This window comes from Tetrahymena thermophila, assembly GCF_000189635.1.
Source record: "Tetrahymena thermophila SB210 genomic scaffold scf_8254559, whole genome shotgun sequence".
Lineage (NCBI taxonomy): Eukaryota > Ciliophora > Oligohymenophorea > Hymenostomatida > Tetrahymenidae > Tetrahymena > Tetrahymena thermophila.
In genome coordinates, this window is record NW_002476330.1 from 1 (window position 1) to 17,877 (window position 17,877).

The 17,877-nt window shown below is 23.4% G+C and overlaps 3 protein-coding genes across 3 annotated transcripts; all 3 read right to left on the minus strand. All coding sequences in view use genetic code 6, as the record gives it.

Annotated features, from left to right (window-relative positions):
- Nucleotides 1-134: 134 nt before the first annotated feature.
- TTHERM_01495760 (REJ domain protein) lies at nt 135-5,110 on the minus strand (the record flags this gene model as incomplete). The annotated part of the gene is made up of 8 exons (XM_001029480.2): nt 135-174; nt 224-1,932; nt 1,986-2,193; nt 2,572-3,070; nt 3,126-4,095; nt 4,388-4,893; nt 4,956-5,039; nt 5,098-5,110. 8 exons carry the CDS (start codon nt 5,108-5,110, stop codon nt 135-137), a joined length of 4,029 nt encoding a protein of 1,342 aa, XP_001029480.2.
- A 3,576-nt stretch (nt 5,111-8,686) lies between these two features.
- On the minus strand, nt 8,687-14,922 carry TTHERM_01495770 (REJ domain protein; the record flags this gene model as incomplete). The annotated part of the gene is made up of 8 exons (XM_001029481.2): nt 8,687-8,721; nt 8,754-11,550; nt 11,607-11,814; nt 12,054-12,552; nt 12,608-13,442; nt 13,731-14,242; nt 14,305-14,388; nt 14,679-14,922. 8 exons carry the CDS (start codon nt 14,920-14,922, stop codon nt 8,687-8,689), a joined length of 5,214 nt encoding a protein of 1,737 aa, XP_001029481.2.
- Nucleotides 14,923-15,652: 730 nt separating this feature from the next.
- TTHERM_001495770 (hypothetical protein) lies at nt 15,653-16,162 on the minus strand (the record flags this gene model as incomplete). The annotated part of the gene is made up of 1 exon (XM_012798776.1): nt 15,653-16,162. A coding segment is annotated over one exon (222 nt), but the record flags the coding sequence as incomplete, so codon positions are not given.
- Nucleotides 16,163-17,877: the final 1,715 nt, after the last annotated feature.

The window sequence follows — 17,877 nt, forward strand, 5'->3', positions numbered from 1 at the left end:
ATTATTTGTATTTTAGATAGACGGTTTTACCACAGGATTTATAGAAACTTGAATACCAGGAGTAGAGTTTTAAAGTTAATTTATATATTACTAAAAGCCGTCAGTATTAATAAAAGGGTTATAAGAATAGTTAGTCAGGACAACATTATAAATGCTTGAATCATTTTACTATGGCTAGTTTTAAAATAACATGTATTTTTAAAGATTCTTAGATGTTATTTACTCTGTGCTAAGAGAGATTAAATTTCCTTGTAATTAAAGGTCTCCTTAATTGGGAAGGGTAATGTTGTTTAATAGATTTCCTACTTAGTCTGATAAATCCATTTGTTGTTGCAACATAGTTTGATTAGAAGCAAGGGCTCTAAAAGAGCCAAAAGTATTTGAATAATCTTCTTAACTTTTTAAAAGCCTTTTACCATTATTGTTACTTTGCTACTAAAGTGTTTATGATGCCTCTTGGGTAGTTGAGTTCAATATTTTAAAGCAATCAACTAAATTCTATTGAACTATATCGTTATTATTAAATAATTTATTATTATTGTTTTAATTCGCAATTTTTTGCTGTTAGTTTTGCAAAGTTGTGCTAACATAGTTAAGGACTTTGTAAGTTTGGGTTTGATATTTACTATTTAAGGAAGCTTGAAGAACTGATATAATTTTATTTCCATAAGTAGGCAAAAAAGAATTACTCGATGAAAGCCTATTTGAATAGCTTATAATAGACTATATTAACATTTACTTTCTGAAGTTAATAGAATCTAGATTGTAAAGTGCATTATTCTTAGTTAATTCTTCACCAATAATGCATAAATTAATGAGCATTTAATTTATATTTATATTTTTCTAAGAAAGTGCTGAACCTATTAAACTCAGTAATGTCTACTCATCTCCCGAGAATGGAGAAACATTCACTTATATGGTTGTATTAAAGACAGCTAAGTAAGAATCCATAGCTTGACCCATAATTACAATATCTCCTGAAGGGAGATTGGTAATAATTTTGGACTACAAACTCTGATCCTGTAATTATCTTCTTATGATATTTTAAGGGATTAAAATTTCTTATTGTACATCAGAAGTCTGGTTATAATAGAAGAATTAGTAAGTTATAGGATTATTAAGGGCTGTACAACCATCAAATTGAATAGTGAATTAGGTAATTAAAGCCTGACCACTTGAAGGAGTAACAGAAAGAACACAATTTGAAGGAGGTAAGTTTATATTAAAGTTTGTAACACTTAAACTAGGCATTATATTTGCAGGATTATATACAGTAAATCTGATTTGAACAATTATATTATCTGCTTTTATATCAGAAAAGTAATCCCAAATTCTAAATTTAAGTTTGTAATAATCAAATTTAATTACTCCTACAACTAAGTTATTGTATAGAATTGCTCCAGCATAAGTTAGAATGTCCGATGGTACATTTGAGCCATAAATAAGAGTTGCATGGATATCTTCGTTTATGTTAATTTGTTATAATTATCTAGGGTCATCAAATACAACCAAGAGAGGAGGAAGATCTGTCTCTGCAAAAATAATTAAAGAACTAAACTTGGAAGTTCTAGAATCTTTAGATCCTTAAACAGTGAAACTGAGGGTTTAGTAAGGGTTGAAAGTACCACCATTGATTGTAATATTTTAATTATTTTATGGTACATAAACTTCCTTTTTATATGTGTAACATTAGTTATCCCCATTTTATGTTTACAAAGACTTGCATTGCCAACTTAGTTGTATTCCTTATGGGGAGCTAGGATCTTGAATTTCATAATCTCTTGCGAATCCAATCAGAGTAAGATTTTTTTTATAATTAACAAGCATATCAGCTCCATTTTAGATCAGAATCTAAAGTTATGATACAGTGTAAGGAATAGATAAAGTATTTGTATTACTAATAGATGCATCGCTACTAGTTTACGCAGCAACCTAAAAAATATTAAACAATTAATAATTAATAGCAGAATAAAAATAAATTCTACCTAAATATCTAAATTTGTAATAGCAGATATAAGATAAGGTTGTATTCCTAATTATATTTATTGATCAGTGAATTTATTTAAACTTTTATTAAGAGAAGGTAGAACTGATGAAGTGATTTAGATTTCTAACTCATCTTAAAAAAATTGAGTCCCATTCGAACCACATGATTAAACAGTAAAAAAATATGTGATTTATAAGTCCGTATACCTATTGAGTTAAATAAAATAAATAAGATAAAAATAATAATTTAACAAAAGATAAAATTATATTTTTACTTATTATTTATTTATTTTTCTAAAAAAAATATTTTTTAAAATTTAGTTTATAAAGATATGAATTTAAGTTATGGAGATTGGGTGGGGTAGAAAGTAATATAACAAAAAATAATTGATATATTATTTAATTTTTAAAAAAAATTTTTTAATTTATTTGCTCAAAAAATATTTTTAAAAAATAAAATATTTGTAGTAAATGAAATAAAATAGAATTAAATTAATTTATTCATTTTAAAGAGATTTTTATTTTAAATAATAAGAAAAAAAAATAATTTTATTGCAGAAAATATGTTAAAATTAGCTTTTTTACCTATATATTGGAGGTTATTTACTTTAAATTGGGCTAATAATAATTTGCTTAAATTATTAATATTTGGTTGTAAAATACAAGGTATTGCTTGAAGAGACTTTGAGAGTGTAGGTGATCTTAATAGTTATGTCTGAATTTACAGCAATAGTTTATGATGGCACTACCAAAGTTAAGCTTTGATTATCGTTTGCTGTAGTTATAATATCTTATAAGATTATCCAAGCTACTTCACTGAAATTTGATAGATTGCTTACCCACCAATTTATTTTGGAGAAACCTCTTCCTGCATCATTTTATGGTGTTTAAATTTAGAATTAGATGTCATTGCAAGAATTTACAATTTAATTGTATAGAACATTCACTGAAGGAGTAACTGGTTGTTAAACATAAGAAATCAGATAAATTGTATCAATTTTTTAACTAACTCCTTAGAATTAAAGTACCTAAGCAGTGGTAATTATACCGATGACCTAGCTAACCATTAAATTAGCGTCTTAACCTATTTTTAAGAAGTTGTTAAATTAATATTGAATTCATTATTTAATAAAATATACTTAATGCCACAATGATTTATGATGAACTGGTAGAGCATGTACTAGAGCCTAGCAAATTTAGAGTATCAGAGTCAAATATTTAATTGCATTGTAGCCCAGGTATAGGGACTAAATTAATTCCGAATTCCAGAGTTAATGTTGGACTTGAGTTTGAAAAACTAGCCTAAACTACTGCAATATTATTAAAGCTACAATAATAAAAGTTGAGATTTCTACTATCTAATTATATTCCAGGTTAGGGCTAAGGTACGCATAAACCATTACTATTAAGCTGCATTCCAGGATAACAATCTTAACATTTGTTAATCTAAGATGGAGAGCAAGATCTACAAGTTTTAGGGCAATTAAAACAATCGTTGTAAATAGTCTAAATACATAATTTGCAAGTATTATTGATTAGTTAATAATTATTAGGGCATATTTAAAGACATACAGATTATGATTAATTTGGATAATCTTTAACAAGGTAATAATTACTTATACAGGATTGACAGCTTGTAGTTGAGATATCACCACAAGTTTAACAAGGAGAAGTACAAGGAAGGCATTGATTATTGTTGATATAACCGTTACATTAACAAGAAGCATGGTTAGCACTCAAATTGAATCCTGTAAAACAAGCCGTACAAAAAGTTGCAGTGACGCAATTGCTGCAATATTACATACAGTTTTTGCAATTACCTTATGGGTCGATATACTGGCTAGGTTATGCACATGACGGATAGCACTAAGCTGAACCATTAACGAAAGCAAAAGTATAACCACTATCACAATTTGTACAAGTTTCCCCATCTTCACATAAACTGCAATGAGCAAGACAGGGTTAGCAAGATTATTTTGAAGATTCCTCTACTTACAAGTATTATCTTTAACCGCACTTTAATACACATGAATCACTGATAAGATCGTAACCGCTTTAGCAATTTTTACAAACCCCTGAAGGACAATCACCCTTGCATCCAATTGGACACTATTAAATAATTTAAAAGAAAATCATTACATCTAAAAACAAAAGACTTAATAATATATTCAAATTATCTAATTAATTAAATAATTTAGTGGCTATTAAAATGGCTAAAAAAATAAAACTAAATTGTTTAAAAGTACAGTCAAAATAAATTAATTTTATAAAAAAAAATATAAAAACTAACAGATAAAGTTCTGAATAAAATAATAAGCTGGAACTTTGCCGTCATTTATGCTAAAAAAATGGCTGTAAGTAATAAATAACTTCTAAAATGAAAAAAATCAATAAAATTTACTTAGTAGTAAAAGAGAACCTACAGATTTGATAACTGAGTTAAAAGCACATTATTGCTTGAATCTAGGGTTCTAAAAATAATCGAACTTGAACTAAATCTATCTGTTAAGCCAGTCAAATCTATTTTTGCGAATGCTTTTACATAGTATAAACCGCAATCTAAATTTGGAGTGTTCCAGTTTTAAGAACTTAAAGGTAGAGTTTATTACGCTTTTCCATTCCAACTAGAAACAATTTAAAATTTTTAAGGCGGGTCGCTGGTATATAAATCAAAGCTTATGTATATATAATTTATATACTATTACATGCTATCTCCATTAATCTCAAAATTTAAGCCTGGAAAATTTGAATCTTATGTTTAAATCAGATTCTCACAGGGTTATCTATTAATAGCTTATGCTTACGTGACATGATTACTTGAATCAGCTGCCCTTAATATATACGTAGTTGTATCTTAAACGTAAGCAGTATTGAAATTTGTAGATGAACTAATTTTGCAGGAGTAGCCTAAATTTCATTTAAGTTTTAATGGTTGGTTGCTTTTATAATTTTTAGAATTTCAAATTTACCCAAAGGTTTAGGAGTTGGTTAAGGTTATAAGAGAACGTTTAGGCAATCAAATGCTTAGACTGTAGTTAAAGCAAGCAAAATACCTATAAATATTTATATAAAATCTTTAATTTAATGAAAAAAAAGAAAGATTATCCTTACAAAATATTAACATTTTTTGCTAAAAACTAGATAAGCTTGATGGAAATTAATTAGAGTTATTTACTAATTTAGTTAATTGATTTTTTAGAGTGAAGTAATTTTTAAAGAATTCTTTCTTAATAATTATCAATTACAATTAATTTCCTATTTGTTTGTTCAATTTATAATGCGAATTAGCAAGTTAACTCACTATTTATCACAGAAATTAATATGAATATAATTTACTTTAATTTACAATTCAAATGCAATATCACTTTTTTTTTATAACTAGTTTCTTTTAAATTACTCATAAGAAAGATAAAATGAATTTTAGTAAGAATAATTTATATTGAAACCATTAAAAAAAGAATCAATCAATATTCAAATTTTATATTACTCTCTCAAAATCATTATTTATTATTTTTGATTTGTTCTTTTAATTGATTTGAAGCCACTGATTAAAAACTCATTATCTATTTAATACATTATTTTATAGCGCTTCCATTTCCATGAATTAAATTCTAACGAACTCACACTGAAACCCAAGAATTTAATTAATATTTAAGCTATAAATTATATTTATATAAAAAATACTAATTTTTAAATTTATCCATTAAATATGATTTTTTAAATTAAATCCATTATTCGAAATTAATTTACTTATTTTTTAAAAATGTATGAAATATAAATCTCTAAAATTTATAATTTTTAAAATTATATTTTATACTTTAGTAAGGTAATTAATTAATGAATTAACATTTTAAACGTTCATATCTAAATCTAAACAAAATACAAATGAAAATTAAAAAAATTATTTATTATCTTTTGAAATTCATTAAGTGCTTTGTTATCAGAAAAAGATTACAAGTTCTAAAATTTTTAATTATTTATATCGTTTTCTTATCATTAAGCAAATAATTTACTTCCTTGGAATCATAATCAGATTTTTTTAGGTTTATATTTGATTTAGTTTTTCTTTAATTAATTAAGATTATTGTTATTTTTACTGAAGCAACTTTTATAAATAATCAATTTCTTTTATTTTCATTTATCTGATTGTTATTTTTATTAATGTAATTAATTGTAGTGGATATTATTTATTTGTAATTTTTTATTTAAAATTATCAAGAGTCACTTAAGATATTGGATTGACTTTTGTCATAAATCCTACAATTGAAATTTTATTCTTAGAATCGTGCGGTTTACCATATATGCAGAATTCTATTTGGATTAATGTAATTGAACTAAAAATCCAAAATATAGCATACTCGTAGAACGTTGTAAATTTAGAAATATTTTATATTCCCCAAGCAAATGAATTTTTTAAATATTTATTATCATGAAGATCTTAAAAATCATCTTCAATAGTTGTTGGTTTTTGATTTTTGTAAACACAAATATACGAGCCAGCTTGGCTAAATAAATCAATTTACAGTCATTTTGATTAAGATTATTGTAAAAAGTAAGTTAAATTATATTTTGATGATTTTAAATTCAAAAGTTAATGCGTAATTAAATTATAAATTCATTGACTAGAGGCAATATTTACTACAGGATTTAAAGAAAATTTATACACCAGGACTTGCGTTTCAAAGTTAAGTTATTATTAAAAGCAATCAGTCTGTATAAAAGGATTAGCAGAATAGCTAGTCAGGAAAACATTATAAATATTTGAATTTTTTTAGTGTGGCTAGTTAAAAGATAATGTATTTTTAAAGATTCTTAAATGCTGTTTATAATGTGCTTAGAGATTAAATTTCGTTGTAATAGAAACTCTACTTAGTTGGCCAGGGTAATGTTATTTAATTAATAGATTTCCTATTTAGTCTTGATAAATAAATCCATTTGTGTTTGCACCACAATTAATTTGTGCTAAAGTATTGTTAATAAGCTACTTAAGTATTTTTGATAAATTATAGGATGTAGAGTTAAATATTTTAAGGCAATCAATCAAACTCTAAAAAAATATGTAGTTATTATTAAATAATTTATTATGTTTTGCTTTATTAATTTTCACTTTTTTGATGTGAATTTTATAAAATTGTGGTAATTTAATTAAGGACGCTTTATTTAACTTTGGGTTTGACTTCAAGAGCTGCTATAATTTATTTGCATAGATAACGAAAAAGAATTATTCTAAAGTATATCTGATTAGCTTATAATTAATTGTCTGGACTAATAATTGATTTCTATTTTTAATTAACTGAATCTAGATTGAAAAGAGTAGTTAGCCAGTATTCTTAGCTATTTCGTTACCAATATCACATAAATTAATTTACTTTTGTACTTAACTATTAAAGAGCTGAAAGAAATAAACTCAATAATGTCTACTACCTTTGATCAGAATTTAAAGTTATGATAGCGTATAAGGAAAAGATAGATTACTTATATTAATAATAGATTTATCACTCACTGCTAGTTTACACAATGACTTAAAAAATATTAAATAATTAATAATTAATTCCTTTAAAAAAATTATATCTAAATTTATATTAACAGCTATAAGATTAGGCTGTATGTCTAATTGGATTTATTTTAAATTATTGAATGAAAAGAGTTTTATTAATATAGCTAGCTGTTCCTTCCTGCATTTGAAATATCACAAACCAACTATTTTTTATATCATGATTTGTGATTTTTCAAATGATTTTTATATTAATTAATTATGAACATTTTATGTTATTTTCTTTATATTTGATTTTAAAATACTTAAAAATTAATCAAAATACAATAATTTTTTTTCAAATTTTGGGAGTAAAAAAATTATTTTTTTGAAAATCATAAAAACCTAGATGATAATTAATTACAACCATAAATTTATGAACTTTAGAGGTATTTTACAATATTAAATAATGATTAAATTTCATGATCAATGTATTACGGAAATTAACATATAAAAATTTGATATCTAAAACTAATATAAAGACAAATAAAAATAAAACTTTTATTTAGTAAATCACAAATCTAAATTTTCTAAAATATCTTCTATTTATAATAAACCTAATAATCTTAATAAAAATTTGTTTTTAATTGCATCCTAAGCTATTTTAACAAAGGCAAATATGCTAAATATAGAGATTAATGTTGAAAAGATGAAGAAATCTACTCCAAACATTATAAAAAAGTAAGATATCCTTTTACTTGAGAAATCATTTGATTGACCACTAACAATTGATAAAATTATATAATAATATAAGATAAGATAAGCAAACCTATCATTAGCAAAAAAGCAATCATTTTAAATATTTTTATAGATTTATACAAAAATCTAATTAACGTAACACTTGCTATTAGAATAACAGAGTTAATAAGTGAAAATAACAAAATCTAGTCTTCATTGTACTGCTAATCAAATATCGTTGATATGCTTAATGAGTGAATTACTCTTAAGTAAAAAATGGTAAACCTTAGTGCTCTAGATTCTTAATTACTGTAAACATAGAAAATACTGCCAAAATCGTGAAAAATTAATATCTTTTTCAAGTATGAGGTCTGCATTAATTTTTCAGTATTTTTTGATCCTTTTAATATATTAGCGATATTTTTTTATTATTCTTTACTTTATTTGCTTCTGTCTTCAATATTATTTGCATTTTTATCATTCTCCTTTTCAATAATTTTGTTCTATAAATCCAATTTTTATATCTATTTATTATCTTTTAAAGTATGATATATACTTTAAATGCTTTGATTATCTGATAAAGATTACAAATGTTAAGTTTAATTATTATTTTGGTTTTCTTTTTCTAAAATAATAAATTTACTTCCTTGTTAATCATCATCAGGTCTTTTTAAGTTTATATCTGATTGAGTTATTCTTAATGATTATTATTTTTATTTCTATTTGTTATCTTTTAAATTTTGGTTATCAGATAAATATTTCTAATGTTAAGCTTTTTAATTAATATTTTTGTTTTCTTATCCTTATTAGTCATCTTCAGGTCTTATTAGGTTTATATTTGATTGAGTAGCTCTATAAGATTATTATTTTTATGGGGAGTAACTTATAAAAACAGTTGATTCCTTTTATTATAATTGATCGAATTCACATTTTTATTAATGTATCTGTTTTTGATATTATTCATCTGTAATTTTTTATTCAAAGTTATCAAAATTTGCCAAAGATATTGGATTGACTTATGCTATAGATCCTATAAATGCAGTTTTCTTAGAATCTAGATTGTAACCATAAATACAGAGTCCTATTTAGATTAATGTAACTGAACAAAGAATCCAAAATACAGCATACTCGTAGAATGTAGTAAAATTAGAAATATTTTATATTCCTTATGAGCCAAATGCAGTTTTTAAATTTTTATTATCAAGAAGATCTTATAAATCTTCTGTAATAGTTGTGGGTTTTTGATTTTTACAAACACAAGTGTATAAGCCAGTTTGGCTAGATTCAATCAATTTACAGTCTTATTGAGTCCAGTCTGATTAAGATTATTGCTACAAGCAAGTTAAATTATATTTTGATGGTTTTATATTCTAAAATTAAAGAGTAAAGGAATTATTAAGCCCTAAGCTTGAGGCGTTATTTAAATTTTATATATATGGTTTTACCACAGGATTTATAGAAACTTATATACCAGGAGTCGTGTTTTAAAGTTAAGTTAAATATTACTAAAAGCCATTAGTTTGAATAAAAGGATTCGAAGAATAACTTGTCATGACAACATTATAAATATTTGAATCATTTTATTATTAATTCTAAGTTTAAATGAACATGTATTTTTAAAGATTCTTAGATGTTATTTACTCTGTGCTTATAGAGATTAAATTTCCCTGTAATTGAAGCTCTCCTTAGTTGGGAAGGGTAATGTTGTTTAGTAGATTTCCTATTTAGTCTGATAAATCCATTTGTTGTTGCAACAAAATTTATGATGAAGCAGAAAAAAGGGCTCTTAAATTGTCTATAGTATTTAAATAATCTTCTTATAATTTTAAATGTCTTTTACCATTATTATTACTAAGCTACTAAAGCATTTATGATGTGCTTTGGGTAGTAGAGTTCAATATTTTAAAACAATCTACCAAATTCTAAAGAATAATATCATTATTATTAAATAATTTATTATTTTTGTCTTAATTTGCAATTTTTTTTTGTGAGTTTTGCAAAATTGTGCTAATTTAATTAAGAACGCTCTAACTTTATGTTTAATATTTAGTGGTTATGGAGCTTTGAAGAACTGCTACTATTTTATTTGCATAAGTAGACAAAAAAGAATTACCCCAAAGCATATTTGATTAGTTTATAATAGCCTAAACTAATTGGGATTTTTTTATGTTAACTGAATCTAGATTGAATAGAGGAGTGTTCTTTGCTATTTCTTCACCAAAAACGCATAAATTGGTGATTATTTAATTAACTGCTGTACTTTGCTATTAAAGAACTGAATCTAATAAACTCAATAAAGTCTACTCACTTTCCTAGAATGGAGTAACATTAACTTATATGGTAGTATTAAAGACAGCTAAGTAAGAATCCATAGCTTGACCCATAATTAATATATTACCAGAAGGGAGATTGGTAATAACTTTGGATTCTAAATTCTGATCTTTTAATTATCTTCTTAGGATATTTTAAGGGATTTAGATTTCTTATTATAAATCAGAGGTCTGATTATAATAGAAGAATTAGTAAGTTAAAGGATTGTTAATGGCTGTACAACCATTAAATTGAATGGTGAATAAGGTCGTTAAAGCCTAACCACTTGAAGGGGTAACAGAAAGAACACAATTTTAAGGAGGCAAGTTTATATTAAAGTTGGTAACACTTAAACTAGGCATAATATTGGCAGGATTATATACAGTAAATCTGACTTGAACAATTAGATTATCTGCTTTTATGTCCGAAAAATAATCCCAAATTCTAAATTTAACTTTATAGTAATCAAATTTAATTACTCCTACAACATTGTTATTGTAGAGAACCGCTCCAGCATAAGTAAGAATATCCGAAGGTACATTTGAGCCATAAACAAGAGTTGCAGAAATATCTTCGTTTATATTAATTTTTTATATTTATTTTGGGTCATCAAATAAAACTAAGAGAGAAGGAAGATCTATCTCTGTGAGAATAAGTAAAGAGCTATACTATGAAGTTCTAGATCCTTTCGATCCTTAAATAGTGAAACTGAGTGTTTAATAAGGGTTAAAAGTACCACCATCTATTGTAATATTCTAAGTATTTTATGGTACATAAACAATCTTTTTATAAGTGTAACATTAGTCATCACCATTTTATGCTTACAAAGATTTGCATTACCAACTTATTTGTATTCCTTGTGGAGAGTTAGGATCTTGAATTTCGTAATCTCGTGCGAACCCAATAAGAGTAAGATTTTTTTTATAATTAACAAGCATATCATCTCCATTTTAGATCAGAATCTAAATATTTGATAGCGTATAAGGAATAGATAACGTATTTGTATTGCTAATTTGTGCATCACTACTAATTTGCACGTTAAACTAAAAAATAAAAAATAGTTAATAATTAATGATAAATAAAGAAATAAAAAATCTACCTAAATATCTAAATTTGTACTAACAGGAATAAAAAAAGGCTGTATGTCTAACTGTATTTATTGATCATTGAATTAAGTTAAACTTTTATTAATAGAAGGCAAAGCAGTTGAAGTGATTTAGATATCATAGAAATCTTATAGATAGTGAATCCCTTACTAATCACATTATAAACTAGTAAAAAAATATGTGATTTACAAGTCCATATACCTATTAATTTAATAAAATAAATAAGATAAAAATTAAAAAAAAAAAAAGTTAACTAGAAATTAAAAAATCATAAATTAATTTTTTATTAGCTCAAAAATAATTTTAAAAAATGAAATATTTGAAGTAAGTGAAATAAAATAGAATTAAATTAATTTATTAATTTTATTCAAATTTTTATTTTAAAAGATTAAAATAATTTTATTGCTGAAAATATTTAAAATTAGCTTTAATTTATTTACCTAAATATTGGAGGATATGTATTTTAAATCTGGTTTATAATAATTTGCTTTTTTAATTAATTTTTGGTCGAAAAAGATAAGGTGTTGCTTTAATAGACTTTAAGAGTGTAGGTGAGCTAAATAATTATACTTGTATTTACTGGAAGAGTGTATTTTGGAATAAACAAAGTTAAACTTTGAAGAGTATTTGCGCTATTTATAATACCATTTAAATTCTAAATAGTTTCTTAATTGAAAGTATATGGATTAGATAATTTCCATTATAAATTTAAGAAACCTCTTCCAGCATCATTTTATGGCGTTTAAATTTAGAAACTGATATCTTCACAAGAATTTACAATCTAATTATATAGAATATTCACTTAAGGAGTAACTGGTTGCTAAACTTAAGAAATTAGATAAATTGTATCAATTTTTTAGCTAGCTCCTTAGAATTAAAGTACCTAACTAGTGGTAGTAATACTTATTGTTTAGTTAACCATCAAATTAGCATCTTAACCTATTTTAAAGAATTTGTTATATAAATATTGAATGCGCTATTTAATTAAATATACTTAATGACACAATTATTTATGATGAATTGATAGAGCAAGTACTAGAGCCTAGCAAATTTAGCGTAACAGAGTCAAATATTTAATTGCAATTAAATCCAGGTATAGTAACTAAATTTATACCGAATTCTAGAGTTAATACTGGACTTGAGTTTGAAAAAGTAGCCTAAACAACTGCTACATTATTATAGCTACAATAATAAAAGTTGAGATTTCTACTATCTACTTATAGTCCTGGTTAGGTCTAAGGCTAACATAAACCATTGCTATTAAGCTGCATTCCAGGATAACAATCTTAACACTTGTTGATCTAAGATGGAGAGCAAGATCTACAAGTACTAGGGCAATTAAAACAACTGTTGTAAATAGTCTAAACACATTATTTGCAAGTATTATTAATTAGTTAATAATTATTTGGGCATATTTAAATACATTAAAATTATGACTTATTTGGATAATCAATAGCGAGGTAGAATCCTGATAAACAAATATCACATGTATTTGCTTAGGAGCATTTGCTGCAATTTTACATACAAATTTAGCAATTACCTGTTGTATCAATATTATAGTTAGATTAGATACACGATGAATAGCACCTATTTTAGCCATTAACGAAAGCGTAAGTAAAATTATCAGCACAAGTTATACAAGTATTCCCATCAGCGCATTAATTGCAATTAGAAATGCAGGGTAAGCAAGATTATTTTGAAGATTAATCTTAATATATGTATTAGCTTTAAGCGCATTATAATACACATTTTCCTTTGTTAAGATTGTAGCCGCTTTAACAATCTTAGCAATTCCCTGAAGGGCAATCACCCTTGCAGCCAATTGGACACTATTAATAATTTAAAATAAAATCATTAAATATAAAAATCAAAGAATTAATCATTTATTCCATTTATCTAATTAAATAATTTTGTGGCTATTAAAATTGCTAAAAAATAAAACTAAGTTGTTAAAAATTACCACAAAAATAAATTTATTTTATTAAAAAAAAATACAAAAACTCACTGATAAAGTTCTGAATAAAATTATAAGATTGGGCTTAGTTATCATTTATATTAAAAAAAATGAGTAGAAGTAAAAAACAGTTTCTATAATGAAACAAACCAATATAATTTACTTCATAGTAAAAGAGAACCTACAAATTTGATAATTATGTAATTTGTTAGTCATTGTTTGAATCTAAGACATTAAAACTAATTGAAGCTGAACTAAATTTGATTGGATTGGTAGTCATATCAATATTCTGAAATAGACTCGTTTTGCATGACCCACAAGTATCAAATTATATGGGGAACAAGTCTTTAGATTTATAAAGCTTAACATATTAGACATTTTTTTACCAACTTGAAATAATTTGAAACTAATTAATCAATTTGTTGCTATATAAATCATAGCTTATGTATATATTTTTTATATATTAAGCCTTGCTATCTCTATCAATATCTAAATTTATGCCTTTATATTATAGATATTGTAGTTCAATAAGATTTGCACATTGAGGTTATCTTACATAAGCATGCACATCGCTGAAATTGTTGTTTGAATCAAATGAGGTTAAATTATATGTTTATTTATCTTAAACGTAACTATCATCGAACGTTGTAGATGAGCTCATTATGCACTCGTAGCCTAAGTTTCATTTAAGTTTTAATGATTGGTTGCGTTAATTATTTTTAGAATTTCAAATTTACCCAAAGGTGCAGTAGTTGGTTAAGTTTTTGAGAGTAGAAATGAGCAATCCTATGCTTAGACTATTCTTAAAGCAAGCAAAATGCCTATGAATATTAAAAAAATCTTTAATTGAACATATTAAAAGCAAAGATAATACTTACAAAATATTAACATTTTTGGCTAAAAGCTTTTATAAGCTTGATGAAAATGAATTACTGGTATTAGCTAAATTAATTTTTGACTATTCATAACAAAAAAAAGTAATTTTTTAAAGGAATTGTTTTGTAATTATTTTTAATTATAATTAAATTCCTTTTTCTTTACTTCCTTTATTTATTTGAGGTAGCTCGTTATCTCACTATTTATCTAATAAAGTAATATGAATAAAATTTACCCTGGTTTGCTTTATCAATTTTCTTTTATTATTTATTTTTTTCAACTTACTTCTAAGAGGATAAAGATAATTTTAGTAAGAATTTTATAGAAATCATTAAAAAGAGAGTCAACTCCAAGATTAAATTACTCTCAAAATCATAATTAATTTCTTTTTGATTTGTTTTGTTTATAGATTTGAAGCAGCTGATTATCTGATTATTTATTTAATATTGCCATTTTGTAGCGCTTGTTTTGATTTCCATGAATTAAACTCTAGAGAATGTTGAATCTCAAAATTTACTTCATTTTAAGATATAAATTTTATTAATACAACAAACAATAATTTTATAAATTTAGCCATTAAAGTCTTCTTTTACTATTTTTAAATTAAATTTATAATTTTATATTCATTTATTTCTATAATAGATTTTTTATTAAAAGCAATTTTTTATTTTAAAAATGCTTGATTGCTAATAATGAATGAGTGATCAAGCAAATAATTTTATTAACAAGAAAAATAAAATTTATTTTTAATTAAAAACAGAATCTTAATGATAACCAAAATGTCTAAATAAAAATTTATTTATTTAGTTATTATATCTACTCAAAATATCACTTTTATTTTAATAAAGATATTTCTTTCTATTCATTTAAAATTATTTACTTAGCTATTCTAAAAAATTAATTAAATATACGTAATTGAATTATATTTTGCCCTAATATATTTTTCTTTTGTAAGAAATTGTCTTAAAATCTCTCAAATCTACAACTTAAAATAATTTAATATTTTTGAAAATAATAAAAACATAGATGATAGATAATTCGTAATTAATTACAAACATAAATTTATGAATTTAAGAGGTATTTTACAATATTAAATAATAATAAAATTCCATAATCAATGTATTATGGAAATTGACATATTAAAATCTCATACCTAAAATTAATATAAAGACAAATAAAAATAAAACTTTAATAAATCTAAATTTTCTCAAATATCTTCTATTTATAGTAAACCTAATAATTTTAATATAAATTTATTTTTAATTGCATCCTAAACTATTTTAACAAAGGCAAATATGCTAAATATAGAGACTAATGTTGAAAAGATAAAGAAATCTACTCCAAACATTATAAAAAAGTAAGATGTCCTTTTACTTGAGAAATCGTTTGATTGACCACTAACAATTGATAATATAATATAATAATATAAGATAAGATAAGCAAACCTATCACCAAAAAAGCAACCATTTTAAATATTTTTCTAGATTTATACAAAAATCTAATTAACGTAACACTTGCTATTAGAATAACAGAGTTAATAAGTGAAAATAACAAAATCTATTCTTCATAGTACTGCTAATCAAATATCGTTGATATGCTTAATGAGTGAATTACTCTTAAGTAAAAAATTGTAAACCTTAGTATTCGAGATTCTTAATTACTGTAAACATAGAAAATATTGCCAAAATCCTGAAAAATTAATATCTTTTTCAAGAAAGAGGTTTGCATTCATTTTGAGTTTTTTGATCCTTTTAATAAATGAACAATATCTTTTTATTATTCTTTACTTTATTTGCTTCTGTCTTTAATATTATTTGTTTTTATATCATTATCCTATTCAATAATTTTGTTCTATAAATCCAATTTTTATATCTATTTATTATCTTTTAAAGTATGATATATACTTTAAATGCTTTGGTTATCTGATAAAGATTACAAACGTTAAACTTTTTAATTTATAACAAAATTAAGTAATTTTAAAAGAGTTCATTAGTAATTATTATAGAGTATATATAATTCATTTCCTTTTTATTTGCATCCTATATTGATTTGAAGTAGCTCGTTAACTCACTATTTATCTAATAAAGTAATATGAATATAATTTACTTTGATTTGCTATATTAATTTTCTTTTATTAGTTGTTTCTTTTAACTTACTTGTAAAGTGGATAAAGATAATTTTGGTAAGAATTTTATTGAAGTCATTAAAAAAGAAAGAGTCTAAATGCAAGGATAAAATTTTTGTCTTAAAACCATAATAAATTTCCTTTTGATTTGTTTTATATATCGATTTGAAGCAGCTGATGATCTGTTTATTTATTTAATATTGCCATTTTGTACCGCTAGCTTTTATTTAGATGAATTAAATTCTAGAGAATGTTGAGTTGCAAAAATTTACTCCATTATAAGATATAAATTTTATTATTATATTAATAACAATTTTATAAATTTAGCCATTAAAGTCTTCTTTTATTATTTTTTAAATTAAATTAAAAATATATTATTAATTTATTTATTTTTATAATAGATTTTTTTATTTATTAAAATTTTTAAAAAATTATATTAATTGAAATTGAAATCTAACTACCAAGTTTTTTCAAATATTGCTAAATAAATAACTGGCCGTCTTTTATTCCTACTATATATATTTTTAAGTAAATGTTTTAAATACAAATATTAAGTTTAAATAGTGAATGTGATATCTCTTCATAAAACAAAATAAATTAATTAATATTTGATAATTAATTAATTAATTATTATATTTATTTGTTCTTTTTATCCATTTATAATTAAATTTCATAAACTGCTATTCAATATTTTTGAAAAAAAAATAAATGATATAATAGATTAAAGAATATAATAATCTGGAAGAAGTAATTATTAATTTTTTTATTAATATCCTTTAAATTTATATAAATTAATAAAAAAAGTTTAAAAGCTCTTCATTTTTATCTCATTAGGTTCTCACTATTATTCTTGGGTATATTTAATTAAAAAATATTATTTTTATTATTATTAATATTTTTTGTTTATTTTATTTTAAATTTGTTTGAATAAATAATTTATAAAAGAAATTATCATCATTATTCATTGATTTTTATTAAAACTTAAATTTTTTGTCAATTTTAACTTAATTTTCATTTCAATTTTTAATTATTTATTTATTTATAATTCATTTTTTAAAATTTGATATTTTTTCTTCATTTTTGCTATTAAAATTTACACTTAATAAAAGCTATTTATTTGTTTTATATTATAATATTTTTAATTATAATAGTTAATTTAAAACATTAAAGTTCTTTTAATTTATTTGATTTGTTTTCCTTTTTCTTTTTATTATTATTTCATATTTTTTAATTCTTTGTTAATTTTATTAATTATTAATTAATCTTATTATTTTATATTTTATCTTCATTTTTCCTCCTAATTAACAAT